We start from the raw sequence: 18,579 nt of genomic DNA on the forward strand, positions 1-18,579 counted from the left end.
TTACATCTGATTATTTATTTAATCACAGTATTCTCATTCTGGCATTTGTCAACTTGCATAAAAAATATGTTTCTGGCCTTTAAATTCATTTCCAGCGTTCACATATCAGCCATAATCTTTGCAAACCACCTTGGAATGAACCAAATGTTAGAGGTGGATGCTGACTGTTATAGCATTTCTCCTAAATATCTGCTTAAATGTAGGACATATTTCAGTTTTTCTTTTTCTTTGATACTTTTGAATATTTTCCAGAATGTGATACATGGATTGTCATATTCAATTGTGACTGAAGGAACACCTGTCAGTTTTTGATACAGTGGATTTGCCGTCCAAACCCCAGTGGGTTTAAGAAATCATCTGGAGGGCTACAGGATATTGCTAAGGATTCAGGGCTGCCGTGATTGATGATATCAAACTGTCATAACGGAGCTTTGCAGTGACGTTCATAAATATGTGAATGTTCTATTCAGTGGGGTAATGCAGGCGATACGGCGAACTGGATGAGTCGCCCTCTAGCATTCGTTCATTCTGGAATCTGATGATTGGACTTTCCCTCCCACTGCGTGCTGGACTCTATTACTAGCCTCATGAAGACTACATCAGAACCTTTGATCTCGCTATATCCATTTCTTTCTTTCTCTTCATCAATTTTTATTAGTGAGAATGTTGAGCAGAGCCTCTTTACTGATTCCTTTATTAAAATATTACTTCTGGACAAAATGTCCAAGCATTTGAAATGATTCCGTCTGAAGACCAACAGCTATGATCTCATATGAACTTCTCACAAATCAGGTCTTTATTTGCCATTCCCTGTATGTTCAATCGCTTCCATTTTATCTTCTTGCTTTTGTGCCTAAATCCACAGTCCACAGTCTTTTTATCAGGCAAACAAAATGCTGTTAAGGTATGTTTTTGGCCCAGATTTGCTTCAGTTGGATGCTGATTGTATGCCGCAATTTTCAAATAGTACAACAGATTCTTGGACTGAGGAAGAAAATTTGTTTTTTGTAGAGTGCTGGGTAGTATGACTTGCCAAATATAGTAAAATTCAAACCAGCTCTGAGCCAGTTCTGCTCTGTTACATGTTATTAGTGATACTGGCTAAGGTAAACCTCACTATTTATAATGCTCATGCCCTTAACACTGTGTCCTAACCAGGCATGATGCAATGTCGGCTGCTTTTTGCCCTATCCAGCTGCAACCATGAGAAACATCAAGTAACAGGACATTTTGTTACACAATTAATTTCTGTGGTGTTGTGCTGGGTAGGCCTTTACAGAAAAACTACATGAATTTCAGGAATTTTCTAACATAAAAAAATTACACGTGCAAAATTTTAAATCAATATTGTATTTCTATAAGGGATCCCACACACAAAATGTTTTGATTGGCTGTCATTTTGCAACATCAAAAAATATAGTTTGAACGGATAAAGTACTTCTGGCATAAACATTGTTGCTGTTAGGACGTGATGTCTGTAATTAACTTTGGTGTGTAACTTTCTGCAGTTTTTTTTAAAGCAATTTCTAAGACCTTTAATAATGAAAAAGGCAAAAAGGCTAAAAAAAAACATTTACTAGGGATCAAAATGTCATAGAGACTGTATGATAGCAGAATTTAATGCAAATGTGCAGTGGTGTGATGCAGGAACGGTTTTGTGAAAATTGGAAAAACAGAATAAATGTAATGCTCGGAAAATAAGCGTGTGGTTTTCAGGTCAGATTCTCCTGTGGCCACTTTTCACAGATAATGAAGGTGTTTTCTTGCTCTGTTTCAAAGAGAAAGTGTTTTAGTGTTATAAGAGTGCTGAATGGACATCTTTTTTTTTATCAAGCCAAAGACTCGTCACTTTGCATCATGTGGTACAAAGACTTTTAAAAGCCCTTTAAAGTGTATTCACCCACTAATGGGTAGTGTTACTTTTAAACATTTTTTAAACAGCTGCACATCAACAAATGTGTTTTTATATCACTTTTGCATTTGTTAACACTATCAGTTTAGGGTTGTGTTTGGTGTAGGGGATATTTCCAACATGATAGAGCATTAACCTTTAGCGACAATCCTCAGATATTTGAATTCTGAACAGCTGCAACATGTATCTTAAGCAGCGTAATAAAAATGCATGCCTGTAGTAACGTCATAAAAACGTGCCACGGTTACATGTTGAACGTGTTTTTTTGCACCACTCTCTGGACATTTCGCTTTAAAACTGCTGCGAAACATCCAGTAAGGTATGTATTTACAATTGTTGTAGAAAATGCGTAAAAATGCATATTTTTTCTCAATATGACTACATTAATGACAGTGTTTTTCATTTGTATTTGTAATTACAGTGTATGTACAATTCTGCTCTATAATGATAAAAACCCATGCAGTGGTTTTTAATTAACCTGTAAAAATAATATTCCCTTATTCAAATTGAGCCTCAGATGCCTGTCTGTGTGGCGTCACACAGACAGAGGCCGCTCCCACGATAGTTAATTGACATGAGCGTCTTACCTCAGATCAGCTGTAACAGTCAGACCTCCATTGTTTCGATGCCGGAGCAGGGATGTAAATTAGACAAGAATATCTCCGATAGGAGCGATTGAGGTGTTGTATGCTGGATGTAATAATGAACATAGTGGTCATCATTTACTCCCGACATCTGAGCCGCTGAAGATGCAGTAGATTACATTTGTTTGTGAAGGGAATGCACCTCCCTATCTACATAAATGCATCTATGTTCACACTAATCATTCGTGATCCAGCTTCACCTACAGCAGAAGTGAGTATAAGGGGTTTTTTATGAATCTCTGCAATCACCTTTCCTAATAACATGCTAGTTAGCAAGTTTCATGGCTAAACGCGCTAAATGCAGCTAAAGTAAACAATCTCTCAGAGCAGCAGAGAGAAGAAAGGGGCGGGGCAAGCAGAGCTCATTTGCATTTAAAGGAACAGTTATTATCAGAATGAGATGATTTTTGCAGAGCTGATTTTGACAAGGTAAAAAGGGTGTTGTTTTACATAACCATTGAGAATTTTTAACCAAAGTAGGTTATAGACTTTTCATTAAGACCCTAAAGAATCATATCAACTTGTGGAAAATGGGCATCCGATGACCCCTTTATATATTATTTCTAATCATGCTTTCTGCTGGCCAGAGGGTTATTCTTTTACTTTCCCTAATCAGATATTCATCAAACTTTGTGTAGACTATATATATTTTTTCAAAGAAATTATTTTTCCAACCTAAATTAACAACTGAATTACATGTTTGATTTGCAGTGTAGCCATAGGCTAGTTAAAATTTGATGATCACTGATACTTTAAGGTAATTCTTTGCAAGCCAACATCAGTTTAAAGTTTTCAGAAATGTGCAGTAGTTTAATATGTCTCTTCTTTGATTAAAAAGTTTAATGATCAAAGTTCAGATAACAACTCTGCAGATGGACACATTAAAAGAGCATTTCAGAAGAGCATAGAATTATTTAAGATAGCCAAAGTAATGTACACCAAGGACGAATAATTATATTTTCAGTTTCTTTGAGACTATTGGCTGAATTCACTGAATAGTTGCATCACCTTTGCACACAGTAACATCTGCATCATATTACCCACAGTCCAGTTTAACCAAGCACAATTTGTGCACCAGACATAGCTCAATTAAGTAATTTTTGTTTTTAACATAAATATTCTTTCTTTCAAAGTGCATTATCTTTACTGTAAGCAGGTGGTAAACATGACATTATAAAAAAAAAATCTAAAAATCTAAATCTAAAAATTAAGTACTTCATCAAATGATGATAAATTAAAGGAGAAGAGCATTGTGCATACATGTGGATGCACAATAGTTGAGCTCACTTTCTGCATTTTAAAAAGCTCATTCTTATAGAGTACAGTAGTGGAGTGATGCAGTACAGTCTCAATAAAGTACTGTATGCCAGATTACAATAATCAGCTGCATGCTCTACAACTGAGCACTCAGAAGTGGCCTGCAAGATGGAGAGACGCAGAATTGTGGCGAATGTTTACAGTTTTTCACTGATTATTAGGCTGGGTAACTGAGCCATATGAAAAGTTTGGAATAAATTCATATGGAATGCATTTTTTTGATATTATTATTTTTGAAAGAAGTAATGCTTGCCAAAGGTATCTTTCTTTGATGAAAATCAAGTAAAAACTGTAATATTCTGAAATATTCTATTTTGTTTTAAAATATAATATCCTTGTGATGGCAAAGCTCAATTTTCAATAGCCATGAAAACAGTTGATTGGTTGGTACTTACTTGGTTGGTACTTACTTAACAATACTTGGTTGGTTGGTTGGTTGATTGATTGATTGATTGATTGATTGATTGATTAATTGATTAATTGATTAATTGATTAATTGATTAATTGATTAATTGATTAATTGATTAATTGATTAATTGATTGTTTGATTGTTTGTTTGATTGACTGATTGATAACCATGTAACCATGACAACATTTATTTTCAGGAAGCTTTGATTAAAAGAAAGTTCAAAAGAACAACATATATATTTGAAAAAGTAATCTTGTAGCACTATTGTCTTTACAATAGCTTTTGATCAATTTATTGTGTCCTTGCTGAAAATAAGTTTTAATGACTTTCTTTCTTTTTTCACCAAACTTTCTAATTGGAAAAAAAATAAAAAAAATTAAAAATAAGCAGCCCAGCTGTTTTTAACAATGGCTTAAGAAATGTTTCAAGAGCAACAAATCAAATTAAAATAATTTCTGAAGGATCATGTGACACTGAAGACTGGACTGAAAATTCAGCTTTGGCAAAACAGGAATAAATGTGTCAAAATACTTGCCGACTTATCTTGGTGAGCATAAGAGACTTTGAGAAAGATTTTAAAATTTTAATTATTCCAAACGTTTGACCAATTGTGTACTTAATTATTTTAATGAATTAGCTGTTAAAACAGTGCAGACTGCAAATGCAAGTAAACAGTTTAAAATCCCACATTAAATGTATTTAACAAATGTCAGTTTATGAGGTCATAGGAGTGAGAACACTGGACCATAACCTTGTCTTTTCTTCCAAGAGCGCTTGTTAGTCGTGCTGTCTTCTGCGTCAACCCGTCTGTCTCCGGCTGAGGATGAGGTTATCCCCTTTGTGCAGCAATCGTTCTCGCTTCTAAATCAGGCTTTAAATGTCAGAGACTAATCACAGTGTACTCAGCTGAAGGTGCTTTTCTCCAAACTCAATTACGCTGCTTGTTGTGATGATTTTGCTCTGAGAATGCTTGTCTTCAGCATTGAATAGTTATTTGTTGGCTTGACAGTTTGATGCTTCAGTGCTATGGCTTTGGGGAATCAAAGCTGAAGGAGGAGGATGCATAGCTGTACTCCTTTTGTCCTTTTTGGCTGGGTTTTGAACCAGTCAAACTGAAAATAATTTCCTCAATGAATAGCATCAGGTTTGATGGCAGAGTTTCCATTCTGGCAGAATGCTGTACAGTTTCAATGCACAAGTATGATTTATCAAGAGAACTTAAAAAGATGGTTCACCCAAAAATGAAAACTGTGTAATTTACTTACCCTCACGTTATTCTGAACTTGTATGACTTTCTTTCTTTTGCCAAATTGCAAAAGAAAAATGTAAATTTTTCACAAGCTTGTTCATGATCCAAAACTTTCAAGCTTGTAGATGTGTTCTACTTAATAACCAGACGTGTAAAAAGCACTGGAAATTTAAACACGAGTTATAAAGTCCAGTTCTAAGGGGAAAATGTCAGCTCACAATTTTGATTAGAGTTTATATCTAGCAATTCTGACTTTATAACACACAAATCCAAATTTACACGGTAAAAAAAAAATGCTGGCGATGTCAGGTTTTTTTTTATAGTTATAATATAATTTGATATTTTTTCACTTCCAAAAACTGTAAATTTAACAGTGTTTTACTGTTAAATTACATGAAATGTCTCTTTGAAATATTTCAGTTTTGACCATATATTGTAAGGGAATTTACCATTAACCAATAGCATTTTTACAGTGTTTTTAATAAATAAGTTTTCCATTGATGTATGGTTTGTTAGGATAGGACAATATTTGGCTGATATACAACTATTTGAAAATCTGGAATCTCATGGTGCAAAAAAATCAAAATATTAAGAAAGATGCCTTTAAGGTTGTCAAATTAAGTTCTTAGCAATACATATTACTAATCAAAAATTAAGTTCTGATATATTTACGGTAGGAAACTTACCAAATATCATCATGGAACATGATATTTGCCTAATATCCTAATGATTTTTGGCATTAAAGAAAATTGATCATTTTTACCCATACAATGTATTCTTGGCTATTGGTACAAATATGCCCTTGCTACTTATGACTGGTTTTGTGGTCCAGGGTCACATACCTTTTTTTGCAGAGTAATTCTGAATTTGTAACTTACAATTATAAGTTTATATCACGCAATTCTGAGAAAAAATAATTCAGCATTGTGAGATGTAAATTTGCAATTATAAGGGAAAAAAAACACAATCAAGAACTGTGTTCACACTTGGCTTAAATTCATTCATCAGCAGCAAAGGTAATTTTGTATGATCTCTATAGTTCTACACCTTTCATAGCACTCCCATTGTTTTCATGTAATCAAATCAGTGAATGAATATGAAGTATTAATTTGGTGAAAAATTATTTATTTATAAGGTAAGTACACATGTAATAAGCAGGATCATATTAAAGCATGGTTTCTCAATTTGGGGGTTGTAAGAAAACTGCAGGGGGTTTGTGAGTTGATCAAAAGCTAATAATGAATTATATCCAATGTAAAATGCTGCACAATAATCACAATATAGCATAGCGCACTAATCAAATCAAAGACTGCAATTAAATTAAACAATTGTACAGTCTGGTGCTCTCCTTGTTTCCAAGCAATACTTTGTTCATGTATTTAGCTTCTCAGTTCACAGTTAATGCAGCAAACTCCATCTCTGCATGTGCTGTGAGTTTATCATGTATTTGGGAATGCAACATACACTAGGTTGTGCTTTAATTCGCATCATTTTCAAAAATTTTGTGGGCAGAAGATTGCAGCCTTTCTACAGTGTTATGCCAAAATAAAAGCTTGTAAATTTGAAATATTTGAGGGTTTGAAAGTTTAGAAGATATTATATTGAAGATATAAATATTAGTATTGTAACTTGTAGTGTAATAGTGTAATTTTTTAACAGTACAATAGTAATTTACAACAGTAATGTATTTCTGTCTTTTTCTAGAGTTATAACAATGACTAAAATAAATAATAATAATAATAATAATAATAATAATACATTTATTATTATTTAATAAAATATATAATAATAGTAATAATTGTTGTTGTTAATAAAAATAAATAGTTTATTATTATTATAGTTGTTATAACACTACATTATTATTATTATTATTATTATTATTATTATATAGAATTATTAATAATTATTACTGTTGTTGTTGTTGTTAATAAAATGTATTGTTTTATGATTATTATTATTATTATTATTTTAGTTGTTGTTATAACTAAAAAGATGTTAAAAAGATGTTTTATTTTAAAGTCCAGCTAGTCAAATATAAAACACAGCACAAAATACAATTTGTATTATTTGCTTGCATATCATGTAACCATTAACCAATGTCAGAGAGCTGACAAAAAAAAGTTTGGGAGCCCCTAAAATAGAGTCAGCTGGTGATTGTCAAATTAAACCCTCTTAGGATGATGAAAGACCCATCATGATGAACCTTTTCTGGTTCATTTTCCAATTATGACTAGCCCATCTGGCCGATGCTATGTGGTTCAGGTGTTCTGGGTGTTTTTAACATGTTGCTCTAAGGTGCCCTGTGTCTGAGTGGTTTCTAGGTGGTTACTTTACCTGGTACAAATCAAAAGATTCCACCTCCAAGACTCTTTGATATTCTGGTCTCTTGCGTTTCTCCTCCAGTGCCTGAAATTTTTCACCGATTTCATCATTCGCCCGGTGAAAATGTCTGATGCCATGAGTATCAAGGGACTGTGTCCTTTACAACATCATGATCTAAACAAATTTTAACCTGACTTTTCAAGTGCTAATAATCTCAGAATAATCCCACTCCATCTTTCTCTTCGTCATTAGCGTGGCTCTAGTTAACTCCAGATCTGTTCCTCGACTGCTCCCGGAGGTAGACTGAGCAGTCTGTCGGAGTCAATCCATCAGTCCGTGTTCAGCCATGTGAGAAGCCCCCTTATGTAGAGACTTCACCCTCCCATGCCCCTCTTAGCTGTGGAGGTTAACTACCTCAGCACTTCTCCTCTGCTGTCCTCCACTCTCAGCTGCAATTTATTATGCAGATGAAGACTACTCATTATTGCTATCTGTCTGGTGGAGCAAGAAACATCGTCCTCATCCATGTAAATGTGCTGAGGATATATTAAAAAAAAAAAAAAAAGTGATGAGTAAAAAAAAGGAAGGTACTGTCCTGAGGTCATAATGAAGATAAAAAAGCCATATTTAAAATATACTTAAAAAGTAATCCAATTACTATTTCTTAAAGGAAAAATGTGAAGCAGGTTTTTTTTTTTTAATATTATAGTTATTTGAAATGGTTTCCAAATCTAAGTGTGTCCAATTCATGTGGTGCAACCAGTCAAACATGACCAACAATGACTGTGTGTCAAACAGGGTGATTGTTCTCGACTAAGACTAAAACTATTGTAAACATTTTTGTTCATTAAAATAAGGCTAAATTGAATATAAATACTGGATAAAAATATATAAGTCAAATGAAAATTAGAAATTTTGCCTTGGCAAATAACTAAAATAAGACTGAAAAATATGTTGAAGCAGTAAAATTACTAACTGGAACTAATTTAACTAAAACTGAAATTAAAAATGTATGAAACCTAAAGAGTAATATTTTTTTTAAAAAATACATAAAACTGAATAAATTAAATAGTGCTGTCAGATGATTAATCGTGATTAATTGCATCCAAAATAAAAGATTTTGTTTCCATAATCTATGGTTGTATACTGTGTATGTTTATTATGTGTATATATAAATACACACACATTCAGTATATATATTTTTAAATATTTACATGTTTATATTCATATAATTGATATAAATTATATGACTATAAACATGTAAATACATGTAAATATTAAACTTTTGACAGCACTATAGTAAAAGTAATAAAAGTGACAAAAATCTCACAACAAAATCACTAATAACAGTGAAACAAAGAAAAGTTTTGTTTATTTTACTTTAATTTTTAATCTTTTATTTTGAAGTTTGACATGCTGAAAACAAAAATCACATTACTTATTAACAGTGTTCATGAAAACTAAAAATGTGTGACAACTTATTCTAGCTAATCTGTTGAAAGTTCCCATCCTTGCAAAAGAAAAATATTAGAAATTAATTCAAAAACTAACTTATCTGTACTAAACCAATGTTTCATAATAAATTATAGAAGTTGTAAAACTTACCTGACCTAAATATTTACTAAAATTTTGATGTGAAAATACATAGTATAATAATAATTGGCACCACAGAATTCACTGGGAAAAAAACCAAAAAAAAAAAACCATAAAAACATCTAACTTCTGTACAGAAGAACCACAAAAAATTGAGTGAAACTAATTTTTGTTGTAATGTGTAATTAAATAAGGGTTTGTACAAATGCTTTAAGTGCTTGAAGTACTTGAATATGAATACTTCTGAAATTTAAGGACAAGAAAACCCTTGAAAATAGTACTTCAATAAATAATACTTGAAAAGTGCTTGAATTATTGAAGGACAATGTATCTATGAAATAACTCTTTAATCACATATCTTTTCACGTAGTTCATAAAACATCATACTGTCTTCGCTTATTTCAGTTAATGTCAGAAAACAATCAAGCTAAGCAAGTAGTAGTACTGACAGTGTCATGTAAACATAGCTGAAGATGTGAAAAGAGGAACAGGTGAACCTGATTTCTTTGAGTCATTTACGCTGGAACCGCTGATTCAAACTCGTGACTTCGATCATACATTTCAAGCGATTCACTAGCAAAAACCAGGTCAAATGAAAAGAGCCATTCATTTTAGAATTTCAACATCACTTGTAACGATTTTAAAAAGCACGTAGTGATTACTGAAATGGAGCTTTTCGAAACTCAGAATCAGTTACGCAAAATGATTCACTGTTTCAAAGCGCTCCAATCGGATTGCATATCGCGAATCATTTGTTTCAGAACGAGACTTCAAATTGTGTAGCACAAATCATCTCACTTAGATTGGAACAGGTTTGTACACTATACGCAGTTTCAATAGTCAAATGATTCGCGGTTCGTGATTTGATGCTTCACGAATAATTATTTACAACGGGATCGTGAATCATTTGCTTTAGATCGGAGCTTCGGAGGTTCTCGGAAATCTTTTTTTTTTGTTTGTTTTGTTTTTTTTTCCCCAGATTTTTTTTTTTCTTAAACAGTAGGCCTAAAATCAAACCATTAAGGCAGTACAGTTATAAAAACAACACAAAGAAAAAAGAAAGTATACACAAATACAAATTAATTGTGGTTTTACTAAAAGTGTATTGTACTTTGTAATACTTTGCATGTGCTTGACTTTTATTTTTGCCATTTTTATGTATATATTTTTATTTATCAATCTTTTTTTTTTAGAATATGAAATACACTGTAAAGAGTTTTCACCAGTTTCAACTTAAAAACTTAAGTTCAGCAGCTGCCTTAAAATGTTTAGTTATATCAACTCAAAAGTACAAGTCATTTAAACTCACTTTATTGTAGTGAGTTAAAATGACTTGTAGTTTTTAGTTGATTTAACTTAAAATTTTAAGGCAGCTGCTAAACTTAAGTTTTTAAGTTGAAACTGGTAAAAACAATTACCTTATAGAAGTTAAGTGAGATCACTGAAGTCCTTGAAAATAAAAAAGGTAGTGCTTGAAAAGTCCTTGAAAGTCCTGTTTTGTTTTGTTTTTTTCCATTTCACACTATCTGTATGAACCCTGTTAAATTAAAATGAAAATATAGAAATAAGAGGTGATTTGATAAATAGTATAAATAGTGAATAGATAAATAAACGTATAACTATTTAAAAAATATATATATAAGTAGTACGAATTTAACACTATAGTTAAGACCAATCAGTTTGTCCTTTTTTGACAAGGCAAAATTGAAAAACAATTATGTCTAAGAACTAATGTCTAAGTCTAATGTCTAACTAACTAATAATGTCTAGAACGTTTCATTGTTTACTATGTATGTGGCAAGACACTCATCCCGCGAGACGAGACACGAGACTGGGTTCACGAGAACGAGACGAGATGAGATTTTTAAACTTTTCTTAAGAAATTCTCAATGATGAAATATATAGGGAAAATAGTCTTTTATTCAACTGAAAAAGACAAAATGCCAAAAAAATGTAGGTGCATTTTGAACTTTATGAAATTAAACTTCCATTTTAATGAATTAAAAAAACATTCAATGAAGAAGGAGTCTGCTTGACTATTGAAATCTCCTAAATGAATGATTCAGTGACATACTTTTTTTAAACGGGCAGTTGTCGCCACCTCCTGGCGGAAGAGGATAAGCGTTATTATACATAAACGTGTTAAGACACTTTAGTTTTGATCGCTACTGTAGACAAGTGTTTATGCCCAAACTATAAACTTTTATCCCAGTACTTCTGTTATTTAAATGTCTGTAACACAGAAATAATGATTATAATGTGGTTGAAAAGACTGTTTGTGTTGCTTTTTCTGCGTTCACATTTACCCCGACCCTCTGATTCATTAACATGGGCAGCGACAAAACGTGCTTTTCACGCACCACTGACGCTGGCGATGTGAAATAGTCCTAATAGACATAGCTAAGTCGTTGTCATTCAGGAATAACACCGCGTGGGTTTTGATATTTTAAGGATTAATCGTGCAGCTCTAATGTAAACACTGCAAAATGTTTTGCGAGGGTATCCTCAGGATGTGTCTTGCAAGACCAGTCGGATCTCGCGAGATCTCGTGCCAGGAGATCACGTCACATCCTTGGAAGCTTGGAACTTTTATTGTATAGAATAGAGTGGCAAGTACATTCTTTAAAATTTCTCCTCTTCCACAAAACCCTTTTTTTTTTTTTTTTTTAAATGAAGGTGAGAAAAAGTGATTACATAATTTTCCTTTTAGGGTGAATTGTTCTTTTAAATGTGTATATTGTGTATTTACCGTGAAGCCATGATGGGAAGGACATTTAACACAAATATGCTCCAAGGCATAAACAATAATGTTCTGCATGGTCTCTCCCCAAAGCAGTATTTGTCACACAAATTTCTTTTTCAGTGTTCCAGTGGTCCCCGAGTCAGGTTATGTGCACTCTGGTGGTCAGCGTGTATACGAACATCCGCCTGGTTTCTAGGTCACTGTTGAGTCTGGCCTCAGGCTGTAGCTGTATTTAGGCTGATAATGAAGGTTTGCAGTTAAGACACGCTCATGTTCACCTACAGTGCAGCAAAGGCCCTCACAAGCCCCTCTATTAGAATTGGAAAAGTTATGAGCATTTTCTTTTTAGAGGTTAAATCTTTCTTCTCAGTAAAATATTCATTCTGCATTAGCATATAAATGCACGTCTGGTGATGCATGTTTAATGGTGGCTGATTTAAATGTATAATGTTCATACACAAAGTGATGATGTAGCTGTAAATGTGCAAACGTTGAGTGAGGATGAGTCCTGATGCTGAAGTACATGTGAGCTGTGTGTTTGTGCATACGTGAGTCTGCATATCTTTTTCAGTTTTTTTTTTTTCTTTTTGTCTTTCCATTTGTTTTTCTTTCTATTTCTTTCATTCAACTTCTTTTTTCTTTCTTTCATTGTATTTTTTTTCTTTCTTTCTTTTTCTTTCTTCTATTTTTCTTTTTAATTCTTTTTCTTTCTTTCTTTTTCTTCTAATTTTCTTTTTCATTCTTTTTTTTTTCTTTCTTTCTTTCTTTCTTTCTTTCAGTTTCTTTTTTCTTTCTTTTTCTTTCTTCTATTTTTCTTTTTCATTCTTTTTCTTTCTTTCTTTCTTTTTCTCTTTTGTTCTTTCTATTTCTTTCATTTATTTTTTATTTTTCTTTCCTTTGTTTTTCTTTCTATTTCTTTCTTTCTTTTCTTCTTCTATTTTTCTTCTTCATTCATTTTTTCTTTCTTTCTTCTTTCTATTTTTCATTCAATTTCTTTTTTCTTTTTCTTTCTCTTTCTTTCTTCTTTCATCTATTTTTCTTTTTCATTATTTTTCTCTTTCTTTCTTTTGTTCTATTTCTTTCATTTATTTTTTTCTATTTCCTTTTTTTCTTTCTATTTCTTTCATTCAATTTCTTTTTTCTTTTTCTTTCTTTTTTTCTGTCTTTCTCTTTCTTTTATTCTTTTATTCTTATTCTTTTGTTTGTTTTCTATTTGTCTTTCTTTCCTCTCTTTCTTTCTTTCTTTTATTATTTTTCTTTTGTTCTTTCTGTTTTCTTTCTATTTCTTTCATTCAATTTTTTCTTTTTCTCTTTCCTTTGTTTTTCTTTATATATCTTTCATTCAATTTCTTCTTTCTTTCTTTCTTTCTTTCTTTCTTTCTTTCTTTCTTTCTTTCTTTTTCTTTTTCATTCTCTTTCATTATTATTTTTTCATTCTTTTTCATTCTTTTTCTCTTTCATTCTATTTTTTTCTTTCTATTTCTTTTAATTTCTTTTTCGTTCTTTTTCTCTTTCTTTCTTTCTTTCTTTCTTTCTTTCTTTCTTTCTTTCTTTCTTTCTATTTCTTTCATTTTTTTCAATTCCTTTTTTGTTTTTCTTTCTTTCTCTTCCTCAATTCCTCAACTGTGCTCTTGTTGCTTTGTTCTTTTTTATTATTATTATTGTTTTGTTTTTTATTTTTTTCTTCGCTTGTACATTCTTCCATTCTGTCAAGTATTCTTTCTTTCCTCTGTTTGTACTTTCTTTCATTGATATTGTTTTTTTTTTGCTTTGTTTTACTCACTGGTTTTGTCTTTTCTTCTTTCTTTCTTTCTTTCTTTTGTTTGTTCGTTCTTTTTCCACATTCATTCATTTGTTTTTTTGCCCTCATCTAAAAAATGTAAAAAAAAAAAAAAAAGGGAAGGTGCAGCTGTCCTGAGGTCATAATGAAGGAAAAACTATATTTTAAGAATGAATTTGTTAAAAATTGAAGCAATCTGCATTCAGTAGTTAATAATCCAATATTATTTCTTACAGGGGAAAAAAAAAGTGAAACAGTTTTGTTGAAATATTATACTTGATTTTTTTTTTTTCCCCACTTTTTTTTTTTTTTTTTACTCTTTGGTTTTGTCTTTTCTTCTTTCATCCTTTCTTGTGTGTTCCTTTCCACATTATTTATTTGTTCGCTTGCACATGCTTTGTTGCATTTGCATACTTAGTTATTTTGTTTGTTCATTCTTTTCTTTCTTCTTTCATTCTATGATTTTTTTCATTCATTATTTTCTCCCCGTTTGTTGTTTTTTCTTGCCTTAATTTGTGCTTGCTTTCATTCAATTTGTTTTTGTTCACTTTTTCATGCTTTTTTGTTGTCTTATTTTTCTTTCTTCATATTTTCCTATTCATTAAGTTATTCGCTTGCACAGTCTTTGTTACATTTGTTTGAAGTCACTTTCCTTAATTATTTTTTTGTTTCTTTCTTTTGCTTTCTTGTTCTGTTTTTGTTTTTGTTCATTTTTTTTCATTTGTTCACTCACATTCAGTCAGTTTTTATTCTTTTGTGTTCTTTTTGTTAATTCTTATGTTATTTATTTGCTCTTTCCTTCATTCTTTCATTTGATCATTCATTCTGTCATTTGTAGTGTTATTCTGTTCATTCTTTAGTTTTTGTTTGCCCTTGCTTTCTCTCATTCATTCTTTATATCTGTTGTCTGTTTTCTTCCAGTTGTTATTTTAGTTTTCTTTCTCTCATAGGTTTATTTTTTAGTTGACTCTCTTCTGCTTGTTTGTTTGTTCATTCCTTTGTCTCTTTCATTTTTCTTTTATTTAATTTCTTCTTTTGTTCTGTGAATTGAGAGACAGTGCCTTTTAGCACTTTTTGAAGGGTTAGTTATAATGTTTACTGTTGGCAGTTTTGTGCTCTCCTATCCTTCAATAACAGCCTCTCTGTAAAGCCTTCATTACACTGGTGTGTTCTGAAAACTGTTTTGAACTGGAGAGGACATTGTTTGACACTTACCGTATGCTTACATCGTGTATCGAGAACAAATGAAATTCAATCCTTCATGATATGAAACAGACTCATCTGAGTTGTCGCCGACATGTCTTCACAGAAACCCAAGCAGAAGGACTGGCACCCTCCTGATGGCTTCATTCTGGGGCTCTGGACTCTCATCTTGCTGGTGTTCTTCAAGACCTATGGCATCAAACATCTCAAACACATCTTCTGATTCATCCCTCCCAGCACCGCCGAGGTCAAAGAACCCACCGCTTGTGTCTTCTCTTTCAGAAAAGAGACCACCCTAACTTTGTTCATGATTGATTTGGTCAGGAATACGTTTTTATTTATTTTTTGATGCAAGTTTGTTTTCTTTGGGTTTTGCTGTGTATCATTTTTTGAAAGTGACATGCACTGACTTCTTACGTTCAAACATCCTTTGTTGCTCAGTAGCGAAAGCATTTGAATTTCACACAGGGACTTTCTTTTGAACTAAACACACACAGACAGCTTGCAGGGAGAAGCATACTTCTTGTTTGTTGGTTTGTTTATAAGTTTGTTTGTTCTTTAAGATTAAGATTTATAATGGCACTGTGGAATTGTAACTTGTAATGAGGGCATGCACTCCTCCCAGATTTCATTAGTTCTCAGTGGGATGTTTTTTATTTTTTTATTATTTTATTGATAAGATCATCTAAATCTGTATATGCAATTGCTGTTCATCCATCAATGTTTAATGGTTATTTGAAGTGCGAAAAGAACACTAATTTTCTGGGTAGAAAACAAATAATGTAAAGAAAATAAAGCCTATTTTAGGATCATTAAGTTGTTTGTTTGTTTTGCATTTAAAGCAATTGAATCCTAAATTCTCATTATCATAATGAAAAGAAACATCTCATTGTCGTTAATGTAATACAGTAATGATTTTTAATTAGCATAAATCAAATCAGGTACAACAAATGATAACATGATGTGTAATCACTCCTGTCCTTAATTTAAATAATATAACATTTATGTTCAGTTACAGCAATGTTAATGGGATTGTTTTTTCATAAGCTGCTGACAGTTAGCTGACAAGAAGTGGGTAGAACATGTCATGAAATTAGCTAAATATCTTATTGGTCCTAAAACAGGCTTTGTTTTTCAAGCAAAATGTAATTTCTTTGTTTTTTTTTTTGTGGCCTAGACATTTTCGTGAGTTCGCCCAGCAATAAATGTAAGGAATTAATGGACAACAAACATTTCCATGTACAGCAACCAAACGGGCTCCATTTGCCTGTGGCCATGTCCTGTATCTGTCCATTAGCATCTCTGCTGCACTTGAACCGTGTTACGAATGTGCTCTAAAAGGGGTCGACCGAATTCACCCCCAGCTACACAGCAAGTGTGAATAAGAGATTGACAAATTGGAATCTCTAATTCAGATTTTTTTTTTTCTGTCTGTCTAATGCATCATTAACTGTTGGTAAGTCAGACATCGAGGATTGTTTAGGAAAGCAGCCCACATTAAAATATTCACTGGCACTCATGTTATGTGAGTAAATGCATTATGGGAATTTCGGCAGTGCCATTTTGTCTTTTTCCCATTTGTGTTCTCAAGCATTTTGCGGTATGTTTTTTATTATAGAACTGGCTAAAGGTGACATTTTGAATAAAGCCTACAGTAAAAAGACTCTGAAAGCCTTTCATGTTCTGTTCCTTTTAAACTTGAAGGAAAGTAATAAAGCAGAAAAGCAGCAGGAAAATGGTGGAAAAACAGGAGCTGAAGCTCTTTTTTTCTGTGTGAAATGAAAGAGAACAAAGAACTCACATTTTATAATGGAGAAGCATTATGAAATAAATTCTAGTGAAGTAATGTTGAGTTATAAGAGAGCTGTGAATGGTTAAACACCTACTGCAGTTACTGGTTATGTTACATTAAAACATCTACCTACACTGTAAAAAACAATTTGTTGAGTCAACTTAAAATAATTTGTAACCTGGCTGCCTTTAAATTTTAAATTCAGTCAACTCAAAAAAAGTTTATTCAACTTGAAATGTTAAATTATGGTAAGTGACAACTTAGATATTTGAGTTGAATCAACTTAAAATTAAGTTTAGCAAACACAAATATCTAAGTTGTTACTCAGTACAACTTAACATATGGGATGAAAAAGGGGGACACAGTGACTCGTTTTGGGGGGGGAACGCCTCAGACCTGTGCAGTGTAAATAAGAGGTAAGAAATGTATTTCATCATACAGTGATATAATTATTGTATTCACTTACCAGGAGTGTTTTTTTAAAAAAGTGCATAATAATTCGCGCTAGACTAGGCTAGTCAGCGATAATATCATGTATCGGCAATCTCACAGGCTGACGATAGGACCATATGAAAATTGAGCATATCGCCCAACACTATATTGAAACCTGTTTAACAGTTGATCATAAGTATAATCAATAGGAGCGGGGGTCTTCTAGCGATTCGCATCTATTCACAAATTTAAAAAATCAGTTTACTAGTTAATATAATAATAGCATGATGTTGTCAGAACAAAACAGCAACAGCAATGGAGGAGGAAAAACAAATACATCCTGCCCGATTTTCAGTGAAGGCAAGTGTTTGGAAAAATATTATATTAAAACACTCCACTTTTTTGAAAATAGGCTCTTTTTTCAACTCCCCTAGAGTTAAACATTTGAGTTTTACTGTTTTCAAATCCATTCAGCCGATCTCTGGGTCTGGCGGTAGCACTTTTAGCATAGCTTAGCATAGATCATTGAATCTGATTAGACCGTTAGCATCTCGCTCAAAAATGACCAAAGTGTTTTGATATTTTTCCCATTTAAAACTTGATTCTACTGTAGTTACATTGTGTACTAAGACCGACGGAAAATGAGAAGTTGTGATTTTCTAGGTCGATATGGCTAGGAACTATACTCTTGTAATAATCAAGAAACGTTGCTGCTGTACCATGGATGCAGCAGGTGCAATGATATTACGCAGTGTCTGAAAATAGGCTAACTTCTGTCAACCAACGTGACCACCTGCTTGCACAGGAAGACTATTTTCAGGTGCTGCGTAATATCATTGCGCATGCTGGACCCATGGTACAGCAAAAACGTTTCTTGATTATTCCCCCGGCAATATTGGCCTAGAAAATTACACCTTTCATTTTCCTTCAGTCTTAGTTCATGATGTAACTACAGAAGAATCAAGTTTTAAATAGAAAAAATATCGAAACTCTTGGGTCATTTATGAGCGAGATGTTAATGGTCTAATCAGATTCAATGATCTACGCTAAGCCATGCTAAAAGTGCTACCTCCAGACCCGGAGATCAGCTGAATGGATTCGAAAACAGTAAAACTCAGTTGAGTTGGAAAATGAGCCTATTTTCAAAAAAAAAAGTGGAGTGTTCCTTCAATTACGCTATTGA

At 32.6% G+C, this 18,579-nt stretch overlaps 1 protein-coding gene across 1 annotated transcript in view; it reads left to right on the forward strand.

Annotated features, from left to right (window-relative positions):
- The window catches only part of pigk (phosphatidylinositol glycan anchor biosynthesis, class K), a 49,056-nt gene extending 32,221 nt beyond the window's left edge, over positions 1 to 16,835 (forward strand). The window contains exon 11 of the mRNA XM_051096710.1: positions 15,279 to 16,835. Coding sequence (XP_050952667.1) covers positions 15,279 to 15,395 — 117 coding nt within the window. The 3' untranslated portion in view covers positions 15,396 to 16,835. The remainder of the gene's footprint in view (positions 1 to 15,278) is intronic.
- The last annotated feature ends 1,744 nt before the right edge of the window (positions 16,836 to 18,579 follow it).

The sequence above is a fragment of the Labeo rohita genome, chromosome 2 (genome assembly GCF_022985175.1).
Source record: "Labeo rohita strain BAU-BD-2019 chromosome 2, IGBB_LRoh.1.0, whole genome shotgun sequence".
In the NCBI taxonomy this organism is placed as follows: domain Eukaryota; kingdom Metazoa; phylum Chordata; class Actinopteri; order Cypriniformes; family Cyprinidae; genus Labeo; species Labeo rohita.